The sequence below is a fragment of the Eutrigla gurnardus genome (genome assembly GCF_963514095.1).
Source record: "Eutrigla gurnardus genome assembly, chromosome: 9".
In the NCBI taxonomy this organism is placed as follows: Eukaryota; Metazoa; Chordata; class Actinopteri; order Perciformes; family Triglidae; genus Eutrigla; species Eutrigla gurnardus.
Window position 1 is genome coordinate 27,544,151 of NC_139923.1, and position 21,735 is coordinate 27,565,885.

Consider the following 21,735-nt stretch of genomic DNA (forward strand, 5'->3'; position numbering starts at 1 on the left):
AGCGCCACACGGCTAAAGCTTTATCTCTCGGTGGGTCACTCGGTGAGAACCATTCGGAGCCAGAGGCGAGCAGGAGCGCGCAGGAGCCGCGGTCACATCCTCATAATAAGGAGCAAGGAGCAGCGGAGCACGTTGCTCCACAGAGGAGGAGAAGAAAAGAAAAGAAAAAAAAAAAAAACAGGCAGTCAGACACGGAAGAGTAGGCGGCGAGACGAGCTGTTGAAGTCTGTGCGGGATAAATAAACTCAAAGAGGCTTCATTAGAATATAAAAAACAAGTGGAAGTCAAAAGGAGACACAGTGTCGGTGAAGATGCCGCGGGTAGTCCCGGACCAGAACAGCAAGTTTCAGAATGAGGAGTTTTTCCGCAAGTTGAGCAGGGAGTGTGAGGTGAGTGTTTGTGCACACTGGATCCTTTCTGTTAGACGGCGGAAATAAGCACCAGAGAAGAAGAAGAAGAAGAAGTGGCTCATTTTTGGGGGTCGAGGCCAGCGTGGCTGGTTCATAATTCATCGTTGAATTACGTCAGTTGTAGCTTTGCAAAAATGTAATAAATCATAATTAAAGTCACCGACATTGAAAGCGACAGAAGTGCACGTTCCTTCATGTCTGTGTGTTTATGTAATTATTACATTAACATAAAAAGTTTTTTTTTTTTTAAATGAAGAGCTCCGATAGAAAATGCCTTTATGACTTAAATCAGAATTCCTGCGGATTATTTTCAAATCGCAGCCTTTACTGCTGCCGATGCGCATCGATCGCCATTCAATGTACGTGATGTTATGTGTACGTGGTGTTTAAGCTTTGTGATTTCTTTTCATTGTAGATCAAATACACCGGGTTCAGGGACCGACCCCATGAGGAGAGACAAGCCCGCTTCCAGAACGCCTGCAGGGACGGACGCTCAGAAATAGTGAGTACAGAACTACGTATCTGTCTGTCTATCTGTATTTAATTAAATTAAGGCTGTCTCCATATTGAGGGACAAATTAACATGTTATTAACTGACATTGTGGAGGCACGTCATGTGCGCGCGTGCCTGCAGGAAGTAGACGCGCTGAACTTCGCCTACGGGCTCGTGACTTCTGCAGCTGAAGTCATCGTCGTCGTCGTCTTCGAAGCATACATGAGTGCGTCATCACACCCTTACGTTTATGGTTCCAACTCTGTAATTTGGGGCCTGAAAATTGCTCACCTGAAGTAAACATGGTGGGTCGCTCTAATTTCGATGTATACAGTAAACATGCAGTAAATCAAGTAGATGGAGTCAGAAGATAGAAACACACACCATCCAGGAAAATGAATCAGCAACTTGTTTACCACCCGAGATGTCACATCAGGTTTTCAAGTAACTCATTTTGCAACAAAGAAAAATGCCACCGGCTTCACCCAGTTGTACGTATAGTTTCCCCGTCTTGGTTCTAAGTGCATTTCCTTTCCTTTGCGGTTGTTTCCATTGTAATAAATCTGCATTGTGACTTTGTGGTGACTCGCAACTGTCGTAGCGAAGTGAGGACGGTGAAGGGTTAACCCGCACATGACCTCACTTGTGCACCGTTTGATTGACATCAGATGCAACCTCTCGATAACATCATCCAGCTTCATTCAAGGAAAGTCTAGTCCTAAATCCAGTCCCAAATCTAGTCCCAAGTCAAGTCCAAAGTCTAGTCCCAAGTCTAGTCACTAGTCCCAAATCAAGTCCAAAGTCTAGTCCCATGTCTAGTCCCAAATCAAGTCCAAAGTCTAGTCCAAAATCCCAAGTCAAGTCCCAGGTCTGGTCCCAAATCAAGTTCAAAGTCTAGTCCCATGTCTAGTCCCAAATCAAGTTCAAAGTCTAGTCCCATGTCTAGTCCCAAATCAAGTCCAAAGTCTAGTCCCATGTCTAGTCCCAAATCAAGTTCAAAGTCTAGTCCCAAATCAAGTCCAAAGTCTAGTCCAAAATCCCAAGTCAAGTCCCAGGTCTGGTCCCAAATCAAGTCCCAAGTCTAGTCCCAAGTCAAGTTCCAAGTCTAGTGCCAAGTCTAGTCCCAAATCTAGTCCAAAGCCCTCAACGTTGATTTTCGAGTCCAAAAGAAAAGGTCGCTCTTCACTAAATGTAATAGTTGCGTGTCCGTCTGTGATTCTGGACCCGTACGTCAAATGACCTTTGGTGTCATCCTTGTTTTTGAGTTTGTCATGTCGGGCATCGTTAAAGTGGAGTCCAAGTCAGACAGACAGGTTGTGGCAGACAGGTATCTGATTTGTCCATGGATGCAAATGTCACTACTTCAAGTTTGGAAGTAAAGAACCCAATGCATCACGTTTTATAAGCCCATTGTAGGTTTCTAAAACCTGAATCTGTAACCAGTTAGTGTAACCAGGAACAACAACAACACATCTGCATGTTTTAAATGGTTTAAACCCATGTGACCCTTTCTCTGTTGTTGCTTTCTTTCAATCTAATATCGCGTGCAGCGCTTTGTGATGAGCTGATTGTAACTCCAACAAGCAAGTCAGGACGCGATCATATTGTCATTACTGACAATTACTGTAATTACTGGTTACAAAGTCTTTGTCGGCGCTGCTGTAAACGTCCTATTTAATGGTGTCCTCAACGAAAGGTGAAGCTTTAGGCTGCAGACACCAACGCACACAAACAGCAGGGCAACTTCTGCTGTCTTAGTCATCCTCGAGGTATTTTTCACAAACATGCTGCCATCATCAGTGGGGGGGGGGGGGGGGGGGTACATCTAGTTTTACCATCTTTTAGTGGGACATGATGCGTCCGTCTGTCTGTCCACACTGTATTTATAAGTCTCTTCTGTGAGAATTGATGGCCACGGTTTTAATGGTTTGACGGCAGCTGTGACATCATGGCGCTGATTTATCTATCGGCCAGACGCCGCTAAAGACCCCGCTGCTATTTTAGCGGTCAACGGCCGTCCGACACAATGAGACTCCCAACGTCAAGGACCACTTTATATAGACGGAGACAAACACACTCTGGGCAATTTGTTGGGATAAAGCTGAGTTAGATAAAGCCGAACGTTTCTCTTTGCTCAAATGAGTTTTAAGACGTTGTGACGTCATCTAGTTTTGAAAGCCAATCACGGTTCAGTGTGCAAGGTGTGATGTGGAAAGCATCCGGTTGCTTCCCTGTGAAATGGGATTTCTCTTCAGTGACGGAGGAAGTAGATGTCATTGAATTTATTCGTGAAGGGGGGGAAAACAAAAGCATATCGGACACAAATTATCATTCCATCTTTATTTTTTGATTATGTCTTAAAATAAGTCAGGAGGGAAACCGTTCTTTTCTCTTGTTAAAATTGGTCTCAGTCCGGTGGCAGACTGAATCTAATAAAATGTCAAAATGTAACGTCCACATCAGGAAGTTGTAATTTTACTCACCGGTAAGTGTTTTTTCTTTTTAAATCATTTGCAGTTTATGCTTAAAGCAAATAAATAAATGTCCGTTTAAAAGTGGGCAGAAAATAAAAGACAAACAGTTCAACAAAACATTTTATTTTTGCAACAATATAAGTCCTGTAAAAAAAATCCCTTTGGCAGCTGCACTGTGTTTCTGTGAGTCAACGGGTAACTCCAAACGGTCCAGGATTGGTCTGATAAATTGGACAATAATTCAAAGTAAATCATCTTCAGCACAGCTCATTAGAGATGAGTCATTTTCTCAACTGCTATAGATCTCCATGCTGCCCTGATCTATCTCTCTCTCTTTGTCTTTACATTCACCACGCTAGTTTTACCGCCGTCTTCCCCTTTCTCATTTCCTCTATTACTCTCTGCCTCCCTCTCGTTTTCCTCCTTTTGTCTCTCAGTTTCCCTCCTTCCCTCCTTTTTTTCTCCTCCTGCAGTAGTAGGCAGCAAATGACTATCAGATGGTTGTAATCCAATACTTCAAATAAAGCAGAAATGATGACTCGGGTGTTCTTTGAGCTCTCTCTCTCTCTCTCGTTCTCCCTCTGTGTGTGTGTGTGTGTGTGTGTGTGTGTGTGTGTGTGTGTGAGTGTGTGTGTGTGTGTGTGTGTGTGTGTGTGTGTGTGTGTGTGTGTGTGTGTACCCTGTATTTCTCCCTCTTCCACTGTTGTTTTCTCTCTCTTCTCTTTCATTCACTTCTCTCAGATTTGACAGGGTGCATAATTCATATGCTTCCAGATAAGTCGCAGCTCTAATGCCATTAGTATTGATCTGTCTCAGCAAAAACAACACACACACACACACACACACGGGGAGAGAGAGAGAGAGAGAGAGAGAGAGAGAGAGAGAGAGATATGCATAAATAGCAGATTTTCTAACTTGATTTTCTGCCTCCCCATAATTCATTGCTTTTTGACTGCAACAGAGAAATGCATTCTATTGATTTTAATTTTATTTGTGTTTCTTTATGCGTGTCCGTGTGTGTGTGTGTGTGTGTGTGTGTGGAGCAGGACAGTGGTTCACTTTGTGCTTTTGTTCTGAGAGCGGAGATCAGACTTAGAAGAAATAGAGAGAGACGAGAGGAAGAGAACAAGTCTGATGCTTTCTATCAAACTGTAACTCTTTCAGGATTCAGGCCCAAATACGCCATTTAAACAGCAAGAACCCTCCGGAGACGTCTGTATGAAACTGTGATAAGTTAGGGAGGGGACGGTATACCATTTTATCCAGATTCTGGATTTAAAAAGAAAACACCCACCCACAATAAGTAATTAAAGGAGAATTTTCATTATCAGGATAAACGTGAATATCAGGAAGTATCATTTAGTAACATTTTAAATCACAATATTGCCATTTTTAAATGTATTTATGCAGTGAGACCTTATGATTTATTCTTACTTTGTCTAAGATTTGATCATTTGTTGTTCATTAAAAAAATGTATTCTCATGTTAACAAAATGTACAGAAAAGTGATTCCAGTATTTCTTTTAGTTTTAAACATATTTTAATATTTATTATGATTCCTATTATTATTTAGGTCAGGATTATCATCCCATGCTTACCACATGTAAGTCTAAATTTCACATCACAAGCATTAGATCAGAAAGGTGATTAAATATGCATTACTGTAAGAACTGCTGTTATTTTGATAACCCATTAATTTCGCCGAGTCTTTTCTTTTCCAGAAATAATAAGAGCCTTATCTATTCCAAATTTATGAGACCTTACTGCTGTTCTCTGTTTCATATCATTGTCGCCAAATTTATGGTCTACTCTCTGGCCCTGAGTGAACCAAAGTGGGTCTCTTGAGGGATTTTTTTCCCGTTTTCAAAGCTCCTCCAGAACCACAGACAGCACGACACGGCTGTTTCTGCAGGCTGTTTAATATTCTTTGTGACACTAAACAGACTCTGACATGTAAATTGGTGTGTCGTTCTACCATTCATAAAATGTAATTCCTAGTTCTGAACCAAATAAATCGCACCTTACTCAGCAGTTTTACATGGTGCTTTTAGCCTCTTTGAGCTCGTTGTTTTGGGTTTTCCAACCGTACACATCATTTTCAATCTCCAAGCTCTTATCAATACTATCATCAGAGGAAACCCGAGTACTAACATGATATACTCAAGTAGAAGAATGGATACTTGTGGTAAAAGTAGAAGTACTGATTCAAATTCTTTACTTGAAAAAAGAGAGTACAAGAAATGTACTTTTTTTTTTTGCAAGACTAACTGTATCTCATATTAATAATAAAAATAATAATTAATATTTTCCCTCGAATGCATTAAAACTAAAGCCTGTTTTGAAATAGTGAGGAAGTAGAAAGTACAGATATATTTAAAATGTAGGGAGTAAAAAGTAAAAAGTGGTGAGTGAAATAAATACTCGAGTAAAGTATAAATTCTACCTAAGTACAGGAATGAAGTATTAATACTTCCCACCTCTGACTTTTACAAAAAAAAAAACGGCCAAAATAAACAACAATGTTGTTATAATTTTTCTTGGTGGAGACCAAAACGGAACAAAAAGAAGTTTAGTCATTTTTGTAATAATAATAATATGAAGTGAAATTGTTTGCTAACTTAAAATTTGCATAACCAGTAACACATCAGGGCTTTGTGTGTTTATTACCTGCCTAATAAACTAACTGATAAAAATCTCTCTCTCTCTCTCTCTCTCTCTCTCTCTCTGTCTCTCTCTGTCTCTCTGTCTCTCTCTCTCTCTCTCTCTCTCTCTCTCTCTCTCTCTCTCTCTCTCTCTCTCTCTGTCTCTCTCTCTGTCTCTCTCTCTCCAGGCCTTTGTAGCTACAGGAACCAACCTGTCTCTCCAGTTCTTTCCTGCCAACCTGCACGGAGATCAGAGGCAGGTTCCTGCGAGGGAGTACGTCGACTTTGAGAGAGAGACAGGAAAGGTAAGACAAGTGCAACTGTTGCTCTTCACCTGTTGCAAAGGTCACATGGTCTGAGTTGCAGCACATATATTTTCTTTTTCCTCATTAAATGAGTCCAAACTTGTGACAAAGTCTCTCATGCTTCCTAGTCACGTGTGCTTGATTCATGTGACCTTGTTGACGTGAAACTTTTAAAGAAATAGAAAGAAAAAAAACACCTTTTGGAGAAACACACACACATCTCTGTCTGCTCGTTTGCTTTCAGTTCCTCTTTTATTTTATGAAATGAAAATGACAGTCCAGACACCCACGCAAATGCAAACCAAAAAGAGGTTCATGTGAATTTCTTTTCATGCCAATGTTGAGTTTCATCCTGCTGAACACGTCAGGATATTTAGATTTGTGTATATTGACATCTTGTTCAAGCCAACAACCATTGACAGAATACATATCGATCCACGTGTCAAGGTGTGCACGGGTCCACAAAGATAAATTAAAGCCATCGTTTTTGCTCCCTGTTGTTCAAAGTGTAGCCTTTTAAACCAGTGGGTGATGGGTATTAACTGGTCCGTGGTGTCCTGCACCACCTCTTAAAAAAAAAAAGGTGACATCAAAGATAAACAGCTTAAAGAGCTGAGAAGATGTTAGTTTGCTGCTGTTGTCAAGGTGATATCCAGCGTACAGTGCAGTGGTGCTGCTGCTGGTGTGTTTATGTGTATGTTAATTGTCTCCCCTGGCGCGAAGCCTGGATTTTGTGTGTGTGTTTGTGTGTGTGTTTGTGTGTGTCAGAAGGTCCTCCACGGACACTGGCCAGCTGAAATGAATGCCGCCTGGCGGCTCATTAAAAAGGCATTCTGGAGGATCGATGGACCTCCATGCCCCAAGGCTGACAGACTAATCTTACACTGTTAATTATTTAACACAAGTGCCCCGATGGTTGTGTGTGTGTGTGTGTGTGTGTGTGTGTGTGTGTGTGTGTGTGTGTGTGCTTGTTTTGATAAGCATTTTGCAGAGTTTTCTGATGCTGTGTGTGTGGAACACAAAAGGAGAAAGACACTGTATGCATGTTTACGGTGGCGACGGAGTGTGTGTGTGTGTGTGTGTGTGTGTGTGTGTGTGTGTGTGTGTGTGTGTGTGTGTGTGTGTGTGTGTGTGTGTAAGACGATACCCTCTTCTTTGTCACCTCGATGGTGCTCACAGATCTATGAAGTTTTAATGAGGCTTGGAGTCGTCAATGTAAAGCAGTTTCACAGTGGTTCTGTAGAACTGTAGCCACACACACACACACACACACACACACACACACACACGTCTGAAGACTCAGACAAACATGCTGACACTCTGTTCTTTTCATTCACATTCAAAACATCAGGCCTGACCGGCGACGGCTCACTATAAGTCACTCCAGATCTGAAAAGCTCTTTTCATGCAACTCCAACAAAAGAGCCACGCATTAGTGTAAGGTTTCAGTCAGCTTTTCAGGCTTTTGTGTGTGTGTGTGTGTGTGTGTGTGAATTCATATTCCACTTGTATGAAAATAGGTGAGTGCAAGAATGTGGTTTCTAGAGAAAAAAGATGTTGTATAGAAGAAGGTTCACACAGTCGTTCCGAGTCTTTTGATAGTGAGTTTCCATTTGACTGCTGTGTTCCTCTCCCAGGAATTCAGCTGTCATTTCATATACACACAAACAAAATAAACACACACACACACACACACACACACACACACACACACACACACACACACACACACACCCTGCCCTCCTGCCGGACCTCCCTGTAGAATACAACTGTCAGGGCAGACATCCTGTATACGTTGCAGCTTCTTCTCTTAATTACTGTCACAGCTAAACTACATGCACTCACATGTCACATGCTTGGTGATGGTTATTTCTCTCTATATTAATTATATATTTTTTTATTGCTTTCAAAATGTCAAGTAGTATAAGTAATAATGACGATAGCCGCCTTCAGTTATGGTGGATAAAATGGAGAAGAGTTGAAAAGGAGGCGACATAGTTCATTCATTTGGACTGTTTTTGCTTTATTTTATTACATTTCTCCACATAGTTTCATTTCTTCAGCTTCTCGTCTATATATATGTACGTCCACACTACCGTCGCCTCCCTCCCCTCTTTCTGCTCCTTATTGGGTTGTTTTTACATACATCCTCATTCCCACTGTACCCCCCTCCACGCGGTCGCTCCCATCCTCCCTCCATCCCTCCCTCTCTTCCGCCTTCATTCCTAAACACAGGCGGTGCCAAACCAAAAGGGGTAGCACGGCCAGGTTAAACTGAATAGTGTGTGTGTGTGTGTGTGTGTGTGTGTGTGTGTGTGTGTGTGTGTGTGTGTGTGTGTGTGTGTGTGTGTGTGTGTGTGTGTGTGTTGTGTGTGTGTGTGTGTGTGTGTAAAGACAGAGACAGACTAGAAGTACAGGCTCTGAGTGTCGTTGCAGGCTAATGGGAGCCAGCTGTGGACGAGGTTAATTTTAGCGTTCGCTGCTACCTTGCTAGCCAGCATGAAGCGAGTCATGAATCGTAGCATTTGCAGCTGTTTTACCAGCAGTTTGCTCAGTTTGACGATTGCGAAGGATCTTTTAGATCAATTGTGAATAATGTATCTTTTAGAAATATCGTTAACTCCCAATAAAATCCCTGAGGGACCTTTTAAAATGCATAGCTTCAGCTCAGCCCCCTGCCCTGTGGTGCTTCTGCCCCCCTTGTTGGTAAAAGGTTGTGAATTTGCTTCAAGAAGTCAGTTCCATATTGTCAAACACTCCTTCACTTATTTCATTCATACGTTTCTAGTCATCCAAAGAGTTTTGTTCGTGGTTTTCCTTCCATGTGAAGCCTCCTTTGTGCTTGAGGAAACACAGATACTGGCCTTTCTTTCCTTTCTGTCCTGCCCTCCATCCATCCAGTTCACCTAACCTCCTTCCATCTGTGTGTATGAAAATGTATAATAATTTTAATAATGTGTGTATAGGTAGCAGTCTTGCTTTAACTGGCTCTTTGAAACCTCACGTTTTCCAGCTAACTGAACAAAATCAGGTTGGAGGGTGGAGCGCCGCTGGTCACACAAGTTAAATTGATTAACTTGACGGCAGCTCGGACGGAGATGTTGCTCCTTTTCATTATATTCCAATTACACAAAGTGTAAGGGTGAAGAGCGGGATCGTTTTTTTCTCTCTCGGTTCTCTCTCTCTGTTCCAGTAGCGAACGCTTGCTGGTGGAAAAGTAACATCTGAGGATGTGACTTTAGACGAGGTTGAAACCACAGGAATTGTGTGTGTGTGTGTGTGTGTGTGTGTGTGTGTGTGTGTGCCAAGAGTGCGCTACTCTTGCATGCTGATGAGACGCTGGCGCCAGTCTGATTGCTTGGCCTTACACACACGTCAACACACGGCATAACACACAAACAGATAAATAGTAAACAAAACCTGAAAGAGACGGACGGAGTTTAGTGGTTGATGGGGGGGGGGGGGGGGGGGGGGGTAAATGGGAAGCAGACGAGTGTCTCATCTATATGACGGAGGAGGGTGGAGTGTCAGGGACCCAGGACAGAAACACACAATGGTAGGGCTTCATTCATTCTCAGGTCATTTCCTACATATAGGATATCCACATATTATTATTATTATGAAATATGCAGGAACACAGTATCTCTAGTCTCTGCCAGGAGAAGTCTGCGATCACTATTGTGTCTGCATGCATATGAGGAGACATTAAAATGTCATGGCCACGATGAAATTCATCCAGATGATCATCAAAATCAGCTTAAATGCAGTGACTTAAACATTCTGGTATCACTTTACATTTGGTTAAGATAAGACATGTTTTACAGAACAACCTTTTTAGTGGAAAACAATCATCTTACTCCCCAACTGTCATTCCTATTTTCTCTCTGGTCTTTAAACCGGCTCCGCCCCCCTCTAGAAACCATTATCCGAGGGAATAAAAGTAGTTCCAGATGAATAGGAGTCAATAGGACAAATATGGACACAGGTGTTGGTGAACTGTGTAAATATGATGTACCTGTGCAGCGCTGCAGCTCCACACCTAGAAGGGATCTACAACTCTGGCTGTACTGTGTGCAGGACAGTACGGGCGATTTTTACACTTGAAAAACGTTGACATTCATAAAATTTGAATTTAAAAGAAATATGGAGACATGTTTTCTGTAGAAGTTTCAGAATAAAACTCAAAAATGTAACCCTTATCTGATGAATGAAACAGTGCAGTAAGTGTTTGTTAAAGGTGAGCATGTTCAGGTTTACAGACTATAGACAGCACATTAGCATTTGGTGACTGTTCAGATCCTCCCACAGCCAAATAAACCAGTCCAGTATGTTGGAGAAGACGCCGGCTATCGACATGACTGTTCCCTCCTTCAGATGGTCCAGCTGTGGGGTCAAGTCTGTGTGTGCTTTAGTGTGAGATTTATTTGGTTTTCTGGGTAAAGAAAGACAGACATTTAGAGATTGTCTTATTCTTAGTACGTTTTCATCATCAGGACGCTGATACTTTTTTTAGATCGATTTTTTTCCCCTTCAGGCAAGTTTTTCATTCATTCTGTTGATAGATCTAGTACTCTCTCTCTCTCTCTCTCTCTCTCTCTCTCTCTCTCTCTCTCTCTCTCTCTCACACACACACACACACACACACACACACACACACACACACACACACACAAAAACCTTTTTTCATCTTCAGTTCATTTCTTATCTGACATGTCTGTTGCCCTCTAATTAAGTCATCAGCATTAACCCTCCAGGATTCTCCTCACACATGCATAACATCAAGTGTGTGTCCGTGTGTGTGTGTGTGTGTGTGTGTGTGTGTGTGTGTGTGTGTGTGTGTGTATGCTGTGTGTGTGTGTGTGTGTGTGTGTGTGTGTGTGTGTGTGTGTGTGAGTGTGTTTGTATGCTGTGTGTGGTGTTATGTTTCCCCATGAACGGAAGCTGTGCCATCGGTACGTGACTTGTCAGTGACATCATCAAAGCCAGACCACTAATTGGTTCCCTCTGCTACTGCTGCGTTCGTGTGTGTGTGTGTGTGTTTGTGTGATTGTGTGTGTGTGTGTTTTGCATTTTGTACATCCTGGGTGATTGTCCAGTCGACTTTAATGAAGCTTGTTTAATTTAACTTAGTATAAGTGAACGTTTTTCAGAGCCTCACAGACATTCAGAGTCTCCCTGATCTCTTCCCGGTACACACACACACACACACACACACACACACACACACACACACACACACACACACACACACACACACACACACTCACAGTACCGTCACCCTCTCCTCCCACAGGGTTTCATATTTCCTGCTCAAGGCCTTAGATCAGTGACCACACCCACTCCCACAATGCACCGCAGCACAGGCACAGACAGGGTCCTCTTTATGCTCTTTGTGTGTCCCAGTGTTTTATGTTGAGAAAGAACGTGTGTGTGTAAGTGTGTGTGAGGTAAAATCAAACAAAAAAACAAACAATGTTCGAGATAAAACTGTGTAGAGAGAGTCATTCTGGTGTGAAATCCAACATGTGTGTGTCAGCTCCATTCCTCTATTTGAGTCCTTGGCTTCCAGTAAGTGTGCTGAGCTGGACTGAAGTATGCAACACTACTCACCTGGACTTTCACGTGTCGCTCTGAAGCATTGGATGTATAAACGGTATAAGTATATAGTATTTTGGTTTAATACTGAAAAAGTCAATGTTGACTTGAAGCACGAGACGGGATGCGTGACAAACAAATGAATTTTGCCTTTTTGCCAAAAAGGGAACAGCAGACAGGATTGTTATTTCTTTTTTACCATGTGAATCTTCTGCTCCTTACATGGTCTGCGTGCAATACTCTTTGTCTCTCCCTCGCTTGTTTTGTAACTCTATCTGCAGCCTGTGTATGGATTTGCATGATATTTCCATGCCCATGAAAGCCATAGGAACAAACGGTGGTTTTCTGGCTCTCCGATGCGCACAGAGAGGGCTTTGCATACAGCAATGATGCACATAATGTGTCAACAGGCAGTTAGGGGACTCGGAGGGGGCCGAGGCCGACTCACAGTGGAAATACAAACCAGTGAACCATTACTTTGGGATGGAAAACATATGACCTGACAAAGGCCTTCAGTATTTTAATGCTGGATGTGAAACAACTGAAAAATGAGATGCCTTGTTGCAGCTGGTTTGCTTTCAGCTCAGCTCATCCATTAGCGTGCACGGCGGCTAGATTCTCTCAATGTCACGTGTGATCGTATACATCACACGAAAATCCATTTTGTTGTGATTTAATTTAAATAAATAAATTAAAAGATAACAAACATAATGACGACACTATGTAAAAAGTCCAGAGTCATGGTTTGTGAGGTTTGTTTGCAAGACAGGAAGCAAACACCTTTAAAATGCTTGAGTTCAGCTCGATCAGAGGCTAGCCGAGGTCTCAACAGGTTATCTGCCCAAATTATCCTGTAGTTTGAGGGCGTTGCAGCGCCACCTTAACGTCATGAATCTGATTTCATCTCACCATATGTTAGTGTGAATGTTGAAAGTGTGCCGCCTTTATAATTACAGGGTGGGAGAGAAGAAGAAGAGCGTGATCATGCAGTTTAGAGTACCATACAATTATTCTTCTTTAGCAGGTGGTGTGTGTGTGTGTGTGTGTGTGTGTGTGTGTGTGTGTGTGTGTGTGTGTGTGTGTGTGTGTGTGTGTGTGTGTGTGTGTGTGTGTGTGTGTGTGTGTGTAGGTGGGTGTGTGTGTGTGTAGGTGTGTGTAGGTGTGTGTGGGCAATAGGTTAGTAGACGTTAGGCTGTATTCATTGTGGGATTAGGAACAGAAGGCCAGTAACGTGCTTTATCTTCAACGGCTGCTGTCAGACCTAAAGCATACACACACACACACACACACACACACACACATATAGAGAGAGATCTCTCTCTCTCTCTCCCTCCGTCATTCTTCCCTCACCTTCATGATCACTACCTCATTATTATAACCTTCCCTTTTATTCCAACTGCCAGAGTGGACAGCACGCCGTCCTTGCTGGAGTCATTATGTCTTTCTGGTCGGCGCTGTGTGTCAGCGTCTGCTGGAGCATTCAATCAGGAATGATTCATGTAATATGAACTTGAATGCCATGTTGTCTGCTTCTTCTTCTTTTTAATAATGTATAACTTTTTTTTAATTTTCTTATCTGAGACAAAAGAATTGGAGGTTGATGAGATGATGGTATTTAATCTGGATGGATGAAATAAAGAAAGAAGGAAGGAAAGACACAATGACGTGTCTGTGACTCGCTGCTGACTCAGACAGTGTGAAAAACACAGATTTCCAGACAGTCACTTGAAATCATCTTTAATACACACACACACACACACACACACACACACACACACAAACACACACACACACACACACGTGCAAGTAGAAAGGTGTGTGTAGCCTCACTCTATGTATATTGAAGAAAAGAAAGAGGCAGTAATAGTGGAGATGACAGAGGAAAAAAAGGAGAGACTTTATTCAATGATTGTGTTGTTTATTTGAATGTGTGTGTGTGTGTGTGTGTGTGTGTGTGTGTGTGTGTGTGTGTGTGTGTGTGTGTGTGTGTGTGTGTGTGTGTGTGTGTGTGTGTGTGTGTGTGTGTGTGTGTCACAGACAGACGGCACAACTCACAAGTCTGAAAACACAGATGCCCATTGTGTTCACGCACCTTGTGGGCACTAGTGTGTGTGTGTGTGTGTGTGTGTGTGTGTGTGTGTGTGCGCAGCAGTGGGCAGTTGTGCTGACTAGATGGTTGGCAGCATGCTGAATGAGAGGCTGTATGCCAACACATCCCTCTACATCTGCGTCACACACTGTCTGCCATCACACACGCTGTCTCTCTCTCTCTCACACACACACACACACACTGTCTCTCACCCACACAGAGAGAAAGAGAGAGAGCGTAGGAAGCTCTTCCAGTAGCTTGGAGAGGTCTAGATCACAAAGGAGAGACTTGCCGGCTGGAGGCCGTCAGTGTGTGTGTTCAGGTCTTTGCTCGTCAGCGTCGAGTTAAAATTAAGGAAAATAAGAACGTTCATTCACCAACGTCTTCCTCTGTTTTCTTTCTTATATGTAATGTTGCAAAAAGTCCAAAGAAAAGTCGAACCGCAGAATTATTCGTGCCTCGTAAATTGGAGGCGTGTGCCAGGTGGTCCTAATTGGCAAAAGTAAACGTGCTACCAGTCGCCATAAAAGGTCTCGGGACTGCAGGGCCGTGTGCAAACCAAGAAACGTACACGAACACACAATCAAGGCTGGTTTTTCATCAAGGTGTGAGATTAAGATTCACATTTTCTTATATTCTTATTCATTTTCTTATTTTCTGGTTTCCTGAAGTATGTATTATTATGTGAAATTGATAAATAAAAAAATTGAATTAAATTGATCAAATTAAATTATTGAGCTCTTGTGATTCTGGAGGTCATACCATCACATCATATTTAACTATGCAGTTGACCCCGTGTTTTTCTATGAGTCGGCCCCCATTTTTGTTTATCTAATCCACATGCATGAGGATTAGTGCACACACACACACACACACACACACACACACACACACACACACACACACACACACACACACACACACACACATAAACACACATGGGTGATGAAATACTCCTTCCTGCAAATGGTTTCACATGATTCCACTGTTCAACAGTTGGTGGTACGCAGGAAGTAAACATGGATTTAAGCAATGCTGGATTTGAAATACTAAATAATAGACTTCAAGGAAACACATCATGTGTTTAAATAAGCAACAATGAATTCGAAACGGACTTTTGTTTGTTCACAAAAAACTCCTCATATTATTCTCGTAAAGAAGTTTGACAATGCATCATAATATTTTACTAGATTTCCATCTGTTTTTATGTACACTTTATGCAACTGTTTAAAAACTGCAAAGTAACTATAAGCTGTAGTTGTCAAACGCTGTTTATATTCATGCCCAGATGTTTTTAGTTTCTTTAGAAGTCATCTCAAAATACAACAGAGTGACGAGACGGAGTAGCCGGCTCATCGTTTGTAGCGCTGGAAGGTAAATCAGTACAACGTGCTGCTTCACTAAACCTGCAGGTCGGCTTTAAAATGAGTCTGAATTTCCACTGCATTTCATAGTGCTTCTTTTTCTTATTCACTGTGTGTGTGTGTGTGTGTGTGTGTGTGTGTGTGTGTGTGTGTGTGTGTGTGTGTGTGTGTGTGTGTGTGTGTGTGTGTGTGTGTGTGTGTGTGTGTGTGTGTGTCTCAGTAAATGGATGTGGGGGTTGACATGGTTCTCTCTCAGAGGAAGTCTGTGGTTGGGCTGTTTCTACATATTTTCCCCTCACACACACACACACACACACACACACACACACACACACACACACACACACACACACACACACACACACATTTTCCGAGTCAAGCCAAATGAAGCTTTTCTTTTAAAAGCACTATGCAGCCCTACAGATGTAGAAGCCATCTTTCTCTAACACACAACTCTCTCTCACTCAGACACACACACACACACACACACTCGACTAAATACAAAAAACCCACAGTCTCTCGGAGCGTGGTCTCCCCTAAAACCCCGGTGCATTGTGGGTAGCTGTGGTAAAAGAGGTCCCTGTGAGAGGTTGTCCAAAAATAGCCTGAGTAAAAATGCGGGAATGTGGAGCACAGTGTAACACAGAAACAAATCCAGTTGTGTGTACTGTATGTGTGTGGTTTTTTTAGGGGGGGGGGGGGGGGGGGGGGGGGGGTTTGGTAATGCATTCCTTAATGTTTGTGTTTTCAGATAAAAATACCACAGAAGGGAAAAAACAAACTGTCAGTGTTTGGCTGTGTCTCTTTGTCGCCTCGTTCTCATGGATGTCATGGGAAAGAGGAAGATAAATTAACGCTCTGTTTGAAAGTCATTTTCTCACTCAGACGATACGGAGCAACAAACACATCGGTTGAAAGAGTATTCCTGCCCCACCTGACGATCATGAGTCCAATATTCACTCACATTTTGGTTCTGTTTTGGTCTCCACCAACTCCTGAGGGGAATATCGGGCTCTCTAATTAATGAATGCTAAAACATCTCTATGGGGTATTTTGGGTACAACGCTGAGACTGCCACAAGCTGTTTGGAGGTCATATGACAGATACTGTGTGTATTTTGAACCTTTTAAAAGACAGATGTTGTCGAAGGTTAAAACGCGACTACGTGGGTTAACTCGCCCTAGGAAATGAGAAAGGAAAAGGGGTTAATGGAATACAAGTCAACACTTCTTATCCCCTTATTGTGACTCCCCTCGCAGTGATAGACAAAACAGACGTCAGCGGGTCAAAGACAGACGTTACCATTTATTTTATTGCACTTGTTTTTGTTATTATCGTAACCGAAGGCACATGAGAACTGAAGCAACGTGACGATCGCATTCAATAGGAAACAAAAAAGATAAAGATCTGCAAGTCTACTAATAACCATTGAATAAGTCACAAACCCTGGGCAATGGGCGTAAAATAAAACACACACAAATGATGAAAGGGCGAAAAGGTTTTTAGGCTCGTGATATTTACTTTGGATCACTTTTTGTTCACTTAGTCCAATACAAACGCATATTTTTCCACTAAAAACAGGACTGACATCCTGCGGCAGCAAAAGCACACACACACACACACACACACACACACACACACACACACACATACCCTTGTGTGGTTACACACACACACTAGCCTCACACACACAAACACACATACGTAAATGCACGTCAGTGTGTTTGTGATTTACGAGTCCAACGGCAAATTGTGTTGGAGAGGTTCTGACGTAGTTGGTGGTTTTTCGTCCATCTCCTGAACACAGGGCTTTTTTATAAATCTTGAAAAAAAGCTGATGGTTTCTGATTTAAGAATTGCATTTGTCTTATGTAATTCGTACTGTTTTTATGTCGTTGGGGAAAAAAGTGATGTTTTTCCCAAAGATGTAGTTCTGGCGTCAAATCTCAGTCTTCTTGTCCTTTTGTTTCTAGCTTGTTTACAGCAACATCTCAGATTTACCAAAGAATGAAAATGCAATCTCTCTCTTTCTCCCACCAGGTCTATTTAAAGGCTCCCATGATCTTGAACGGGGTTTGTGTGATCTGGAGAGGCTGGATCGATCTACAGAGGCTAGATGGGATGGGATACCTGGAGTATGATGAAGAAAGGGCGCAGGTAACACAAAAAAACACTCCACATCCTCATTTATCCTTAGTCTACCCCTGCCTCCGCCTTGTTGAACTGGACTCTTATCTGTCTCTGTTTGCAGCAGGAGGATGCTTTGGCCCAGGCAGCGTTCGAAGAGGCTCGACGCAGAACCAGAGACTTTGAAGACAGAGACCGGTCACACAGAGAGGATCTAGAGGTGAGAGGGCCCTGTGATGCTGTTTATCCAGGACCGATGCTGGTCTGTCGTCTCAAAGACAAGTGGGCTGTTATTGGACAGCTCCAACTAAAACAAATCTGCTTCCGCTTTACACCTATCTTAAGATGTGTTCACACCAAACGCAAAGGGAGTTTTTGCCTCGCATTTCTCGTGCAAGTTTGACTGCAGGAACATTTGTGTTTATTTCATTAAACAATGTTTCATCCATCATGGCTAAAATAACCACCGTTGATGCTTTGTAGTCCCAGATATGCCGGGTAGAGTTCATAACTTCGCCCAGCTCACAAGACACACATCAGCTGGTTTACTACAGTGTTGAACAGAACAGAAAATAAACAATTTCCTTGTGATTTAATTACAATATCCAGATAAAAAGTTTGGCAAAGTAACGACATAATGACAATTTGTAAAAAGCCCAGTCATGGTTTGTTAGGTCTGTCTACAAGACGACAAGCAAATCACTTTTAAAATGCTTGTTTTCTGAATGGGGTTTGGATGGATCGGAGCTAGGCTATGCCAACACCGTAGCTACTCCATCGACACTTAAAATAAGACATCTAGACGTAAATACGGCAGCCACCCTGTTGTTTGGACCATAGACAGTCTCTGGTTTCAGTCTCTGTACTAATGTGAGGTTCTAGAGCTCTGGGAGGCCTCAGACCGCTATGATGTTGTCCTTCTTGACTTCTGATTCAGTAACGACAGCAGGAGACTCAACGCTGATAGGCCTTTGCTTCAAAGCGTCCTTCAAATTGTGCACCCCAGTTGAAATGTTTAATCTCGCCTGAATTTGTGGCTATTCGTATCTTTTATAGACGTTGTATGCAACGCCTTGCGTTTAGCGTGAACACACCTTTAGCCTCGCTAGCTTAACTGCCAGATCTAGATTCTAGTCCGACTGAAATATGCGTGTCATTTGTTCCCACTAATGTGTACCTATGAGTTCTAGTTGTACACTGTGGTTCACAGATAAACAATTCAAGTTTTTACTTTCCTGTCTCTCATCAAGAGTAACTTAACACCACGGAAACACATCGTTTCACTTCATGTCTGTTGAACCTCAACCACAACCGTCATCATTGTTGGGTGTGCACCATTGCACCTGTAAGAACGCTCGACAGTGATGATTTAGCAGACACACCCTGAGTACACTTCATCATCCCTGGAGCTCATCAAATAGTAAACCAGCATACATTTAAAAACGATAAGAAGCAAAGCATGATTCGGAAACTGCACGTCTTCTTTGGACTTCAAAGAGCTTGAGAATTGGTAACTCATATCCAGCTATAAGAGTTGGCATTTCAAGTTTGTAGGCTGGCTTTGCTGGCTCGACTCAACTGGAAATTTGCAAGTAATATTTTCATATTTATAGATTCATAGATCCAAAGTGGAACAGCTTGCTAATAATACAATTTGTTGCTGTCCTGAAGACTCTAAAATGATGTCAACGTAAAATAGAGTAACAGCAAATGTTTAGATATGTTGTTACAGAGATTGGTGTTTAATCTTAAGGCAAAACGTTTGCAATATATTAGCCATAATTAGGTGTTTCTACTAATATTAATGTATGGGTTTAGGGACGACTAAACAGCTTTTTCCAGTCGGGTTTTTGTTGCTGCAGGTTGGCGATGTGTGGTTGTGTGCTTCAACAATGTTTTTTATTTTTAAAAAGTGCTTTTTTTACAGTTTGAATAATAGGTTTTAGTGCATGATCAGTTTGATGATGAATCTAATCTGACAATTGATTTGATATTATTGAACGATTGAATGACTGATTCAGTTTTGTCAGGTGTCCCGAAAGCCTCTGAAAGGGAAAGTAGTTGATTCAATTTGGGGCCACAGATCACAGGGGGGGGGGGACTTTCATTTTATTAACCGTAATAAAATCTGCTATTTCCAAACACAACTTCCAGAAACGTAAATTGTAATCAGATGTGTTCTGTGTGTGCAATTGAGTTTTTGTTCATTGAATTATCATCATGTACAAGTACATGTGCAAAATTCAGATGCAAATTTAAACAGTTTGAAAACGTTAACCGTCCCGAACTTGAGACAAACTCACTTTCCCCAGCAAGGCTTTGGGGAGATCAACGACATCCTTCCTAAGTTGACGAAGTTAAGAATGAAACCACAAATTGTTCATTTTTTTAGGACCCTGTGGTTTCTAAAATCTGGGACTGATGACACACAGACAGACAGCCAGCAGAAAAGAACAGGGTCTGTGTCCTTCATTTCTCCCCATCTATCACACTGTCATGCACTAAACCTCCCTGTGTGTGTGTGTGTGTGTGTGTGTGTGTGTGTGTGTGTGTGTGTGTGTGTGTGTGTGTGTGTGTGTGTGTGTGTGTGTGTGTGTGTGTGTTGCTCATTATTATGCATGCACTTCTAATGAAATGAACGACTGTAATATCTGCTCCTGCTTGTTTAATGTTTGTGTGTAAACGGAAACACCGAGATGTAATGATTTCATAGTTTGGGTAACACACGCACACACACACACACACACACACACACACACACACACACACACACATCATCATCATCAAGACCTACCACAGCTTTGCAGCACATGTTCCTGCTCAAATTAGAGAGAAAGGAAAGGCAGGAACTCGGCATACGAAGAGCACAGAGAACGAGGGAAGGAGCAGGAAAGAAAGAAAGAGAGGCATTTATTGAAGGTCGTCTTTCATCCGGCTGATCTCATGTTTCCTCCCCGAGGCTCTCGGAGAAAAAGGAAACCCTGTGTCTCCTGCTGAATCAATACAACTACCATCATTATCCCCCAAAATACCCACACACTCTGTGAAATCTGCATTTGATTTGGCACTGAGAGCGATTAAATAGAAATATGGAAACCGTCCCACTTCATGGTAGACATTTGACTAAATCCTACCCAGCATTTAGTCACTGGCAGAGTTCATCAGTGTTTAAAGAACATTATTATACTGTAAAGTAATAGTTTTCTTAAGGTGATGACATTAAGGCTGAGTACAGGAATAGTTTGGGAAATAGCTTTTCTTGGAGAATGAGATGAGACCGTGTGTTAAGTGTGTTTATGCTATCTTAGCTTAGCATAAAGACTGGACACATTGAGAGACAGCTAAAGCTCCAAAGTAACAAAAACTATCTGCCTACCAGCTCCTCTAAAGCTCATTCATTAACACGTTGTATCCCAACTGAGTCATCCGTACACAAGCAGGAATTTCAAATCCAACAAAGTGAAGTTTCATAAGTGTAACCATTGGCAACCAGCGGCAAGGGAAAGTGTTTCCTCTGCTTGTGTCTGGGAGCCTCGTGGTAAGGACGAGAGATAGACGGTTTTAATTAGTGAACTTCAGAGGTGCTCTGTGGGCAGATTGAACCGAACCAGGCCAGCTAACAGCTTAGCCTTTCTGAAAACATGGAACTGATCCTTTAAAGAGAAGTCTCAGAGAATTAGAGCTGCCTTTTTTCAAGTGTGCTCTTTGTTAACAAGGCCATTAACACACAAGTGTGTTTTTATGTCTGTATTACACATTTCATGCATCCACGCTGGCAACAGCCTTCTTATTTAACGCGATATCTAAAGAACGCCTGGAGGGAATTTCTGCACATTTGGCACAGACGTCCATTTGTCCTGGAGGATGAACTAGTTAATATTTTGTGGTCAAAAGTTACTTTGATCTCACAAAATTGGCAGAGGCGTACAACCATGAGGCGGAAATTCTAGTTCTGTTTCCTTGTTCTTATGTGCAGTGCAGCAGTGTGATTAGGGAAGAGTAGCGAGTGAATAACCTAATGTCGGAGTGTGGGACTGTCTTGCAGAGGATTAGACATTTTCAAAAATATGAATCACATTTTACAGTTGAGTTTGTTACAAACGGCCGACCCAGTGGGGATCTTGCAGATGTGGTTCTCTGGGTGTGACTGACAGGCATCGGCGAATAGCTGCACAGATTCAGCCTCTGCATTTCTGTGGTTGGAACTCCACCTCTGGGCTGCACGGTGGTGTAGTG

At 42.3% G+C, this 21,735-nt stretch overlaps 1 protein-coding gene across 5 annotated transcripts in view; it reads left to right on the plus strand.

Moving 5' to 3' along the window:
* The first annotated feature begins 2 nt into the window (after nucleotides 1–2).
* The window catches only part of cbfb (core-binding factor subunit beta), a 27,574-nt gene continuing 5,841 nt past the window's right edge, over nucleotides 3–21,735 (plus strand). For 2 of the 5 annotated variants that reach the window (XM_084018443.1, XM_084018444.1), the window contains exons 1-6: nucleotides 8–389; nucleotides 826–912; nucleotides 6,208–6,324; nucleotides 17,413–17,529; nucleotides 17,624–17,719; nucleotides 19,892–19,957. In XM_084018443.1, the coding sequence (XP_083874569.1) occupies nucleotides 312–389; nucleotides 826–912; nucleotides 6,208–6,324; nucleotides 17,413–17,529; nucleotides 17,624–17,719; nucleotides 19,892–19,921 (525 nt within the window). In that variant the 5' untranslated portion in view covers nucleotides 8–311 and the 3' untranslated portion in view covers nucleotides 19,922–19,957. Of the gene's footprint in view, nucleotides 390–825; nucleotides 913–6,207; nucleotides 6,325–17,412; nucleotides 17,530–17,623; nucleotides 17,720–19,891; nucleotides 19,962–21,735 lie in introns of all 5 variants that reach the window. The other 3 variants (XM_084018445.1, XM_084018441.1, XM_084018442.1) reach the window with 3 other exon arrangements.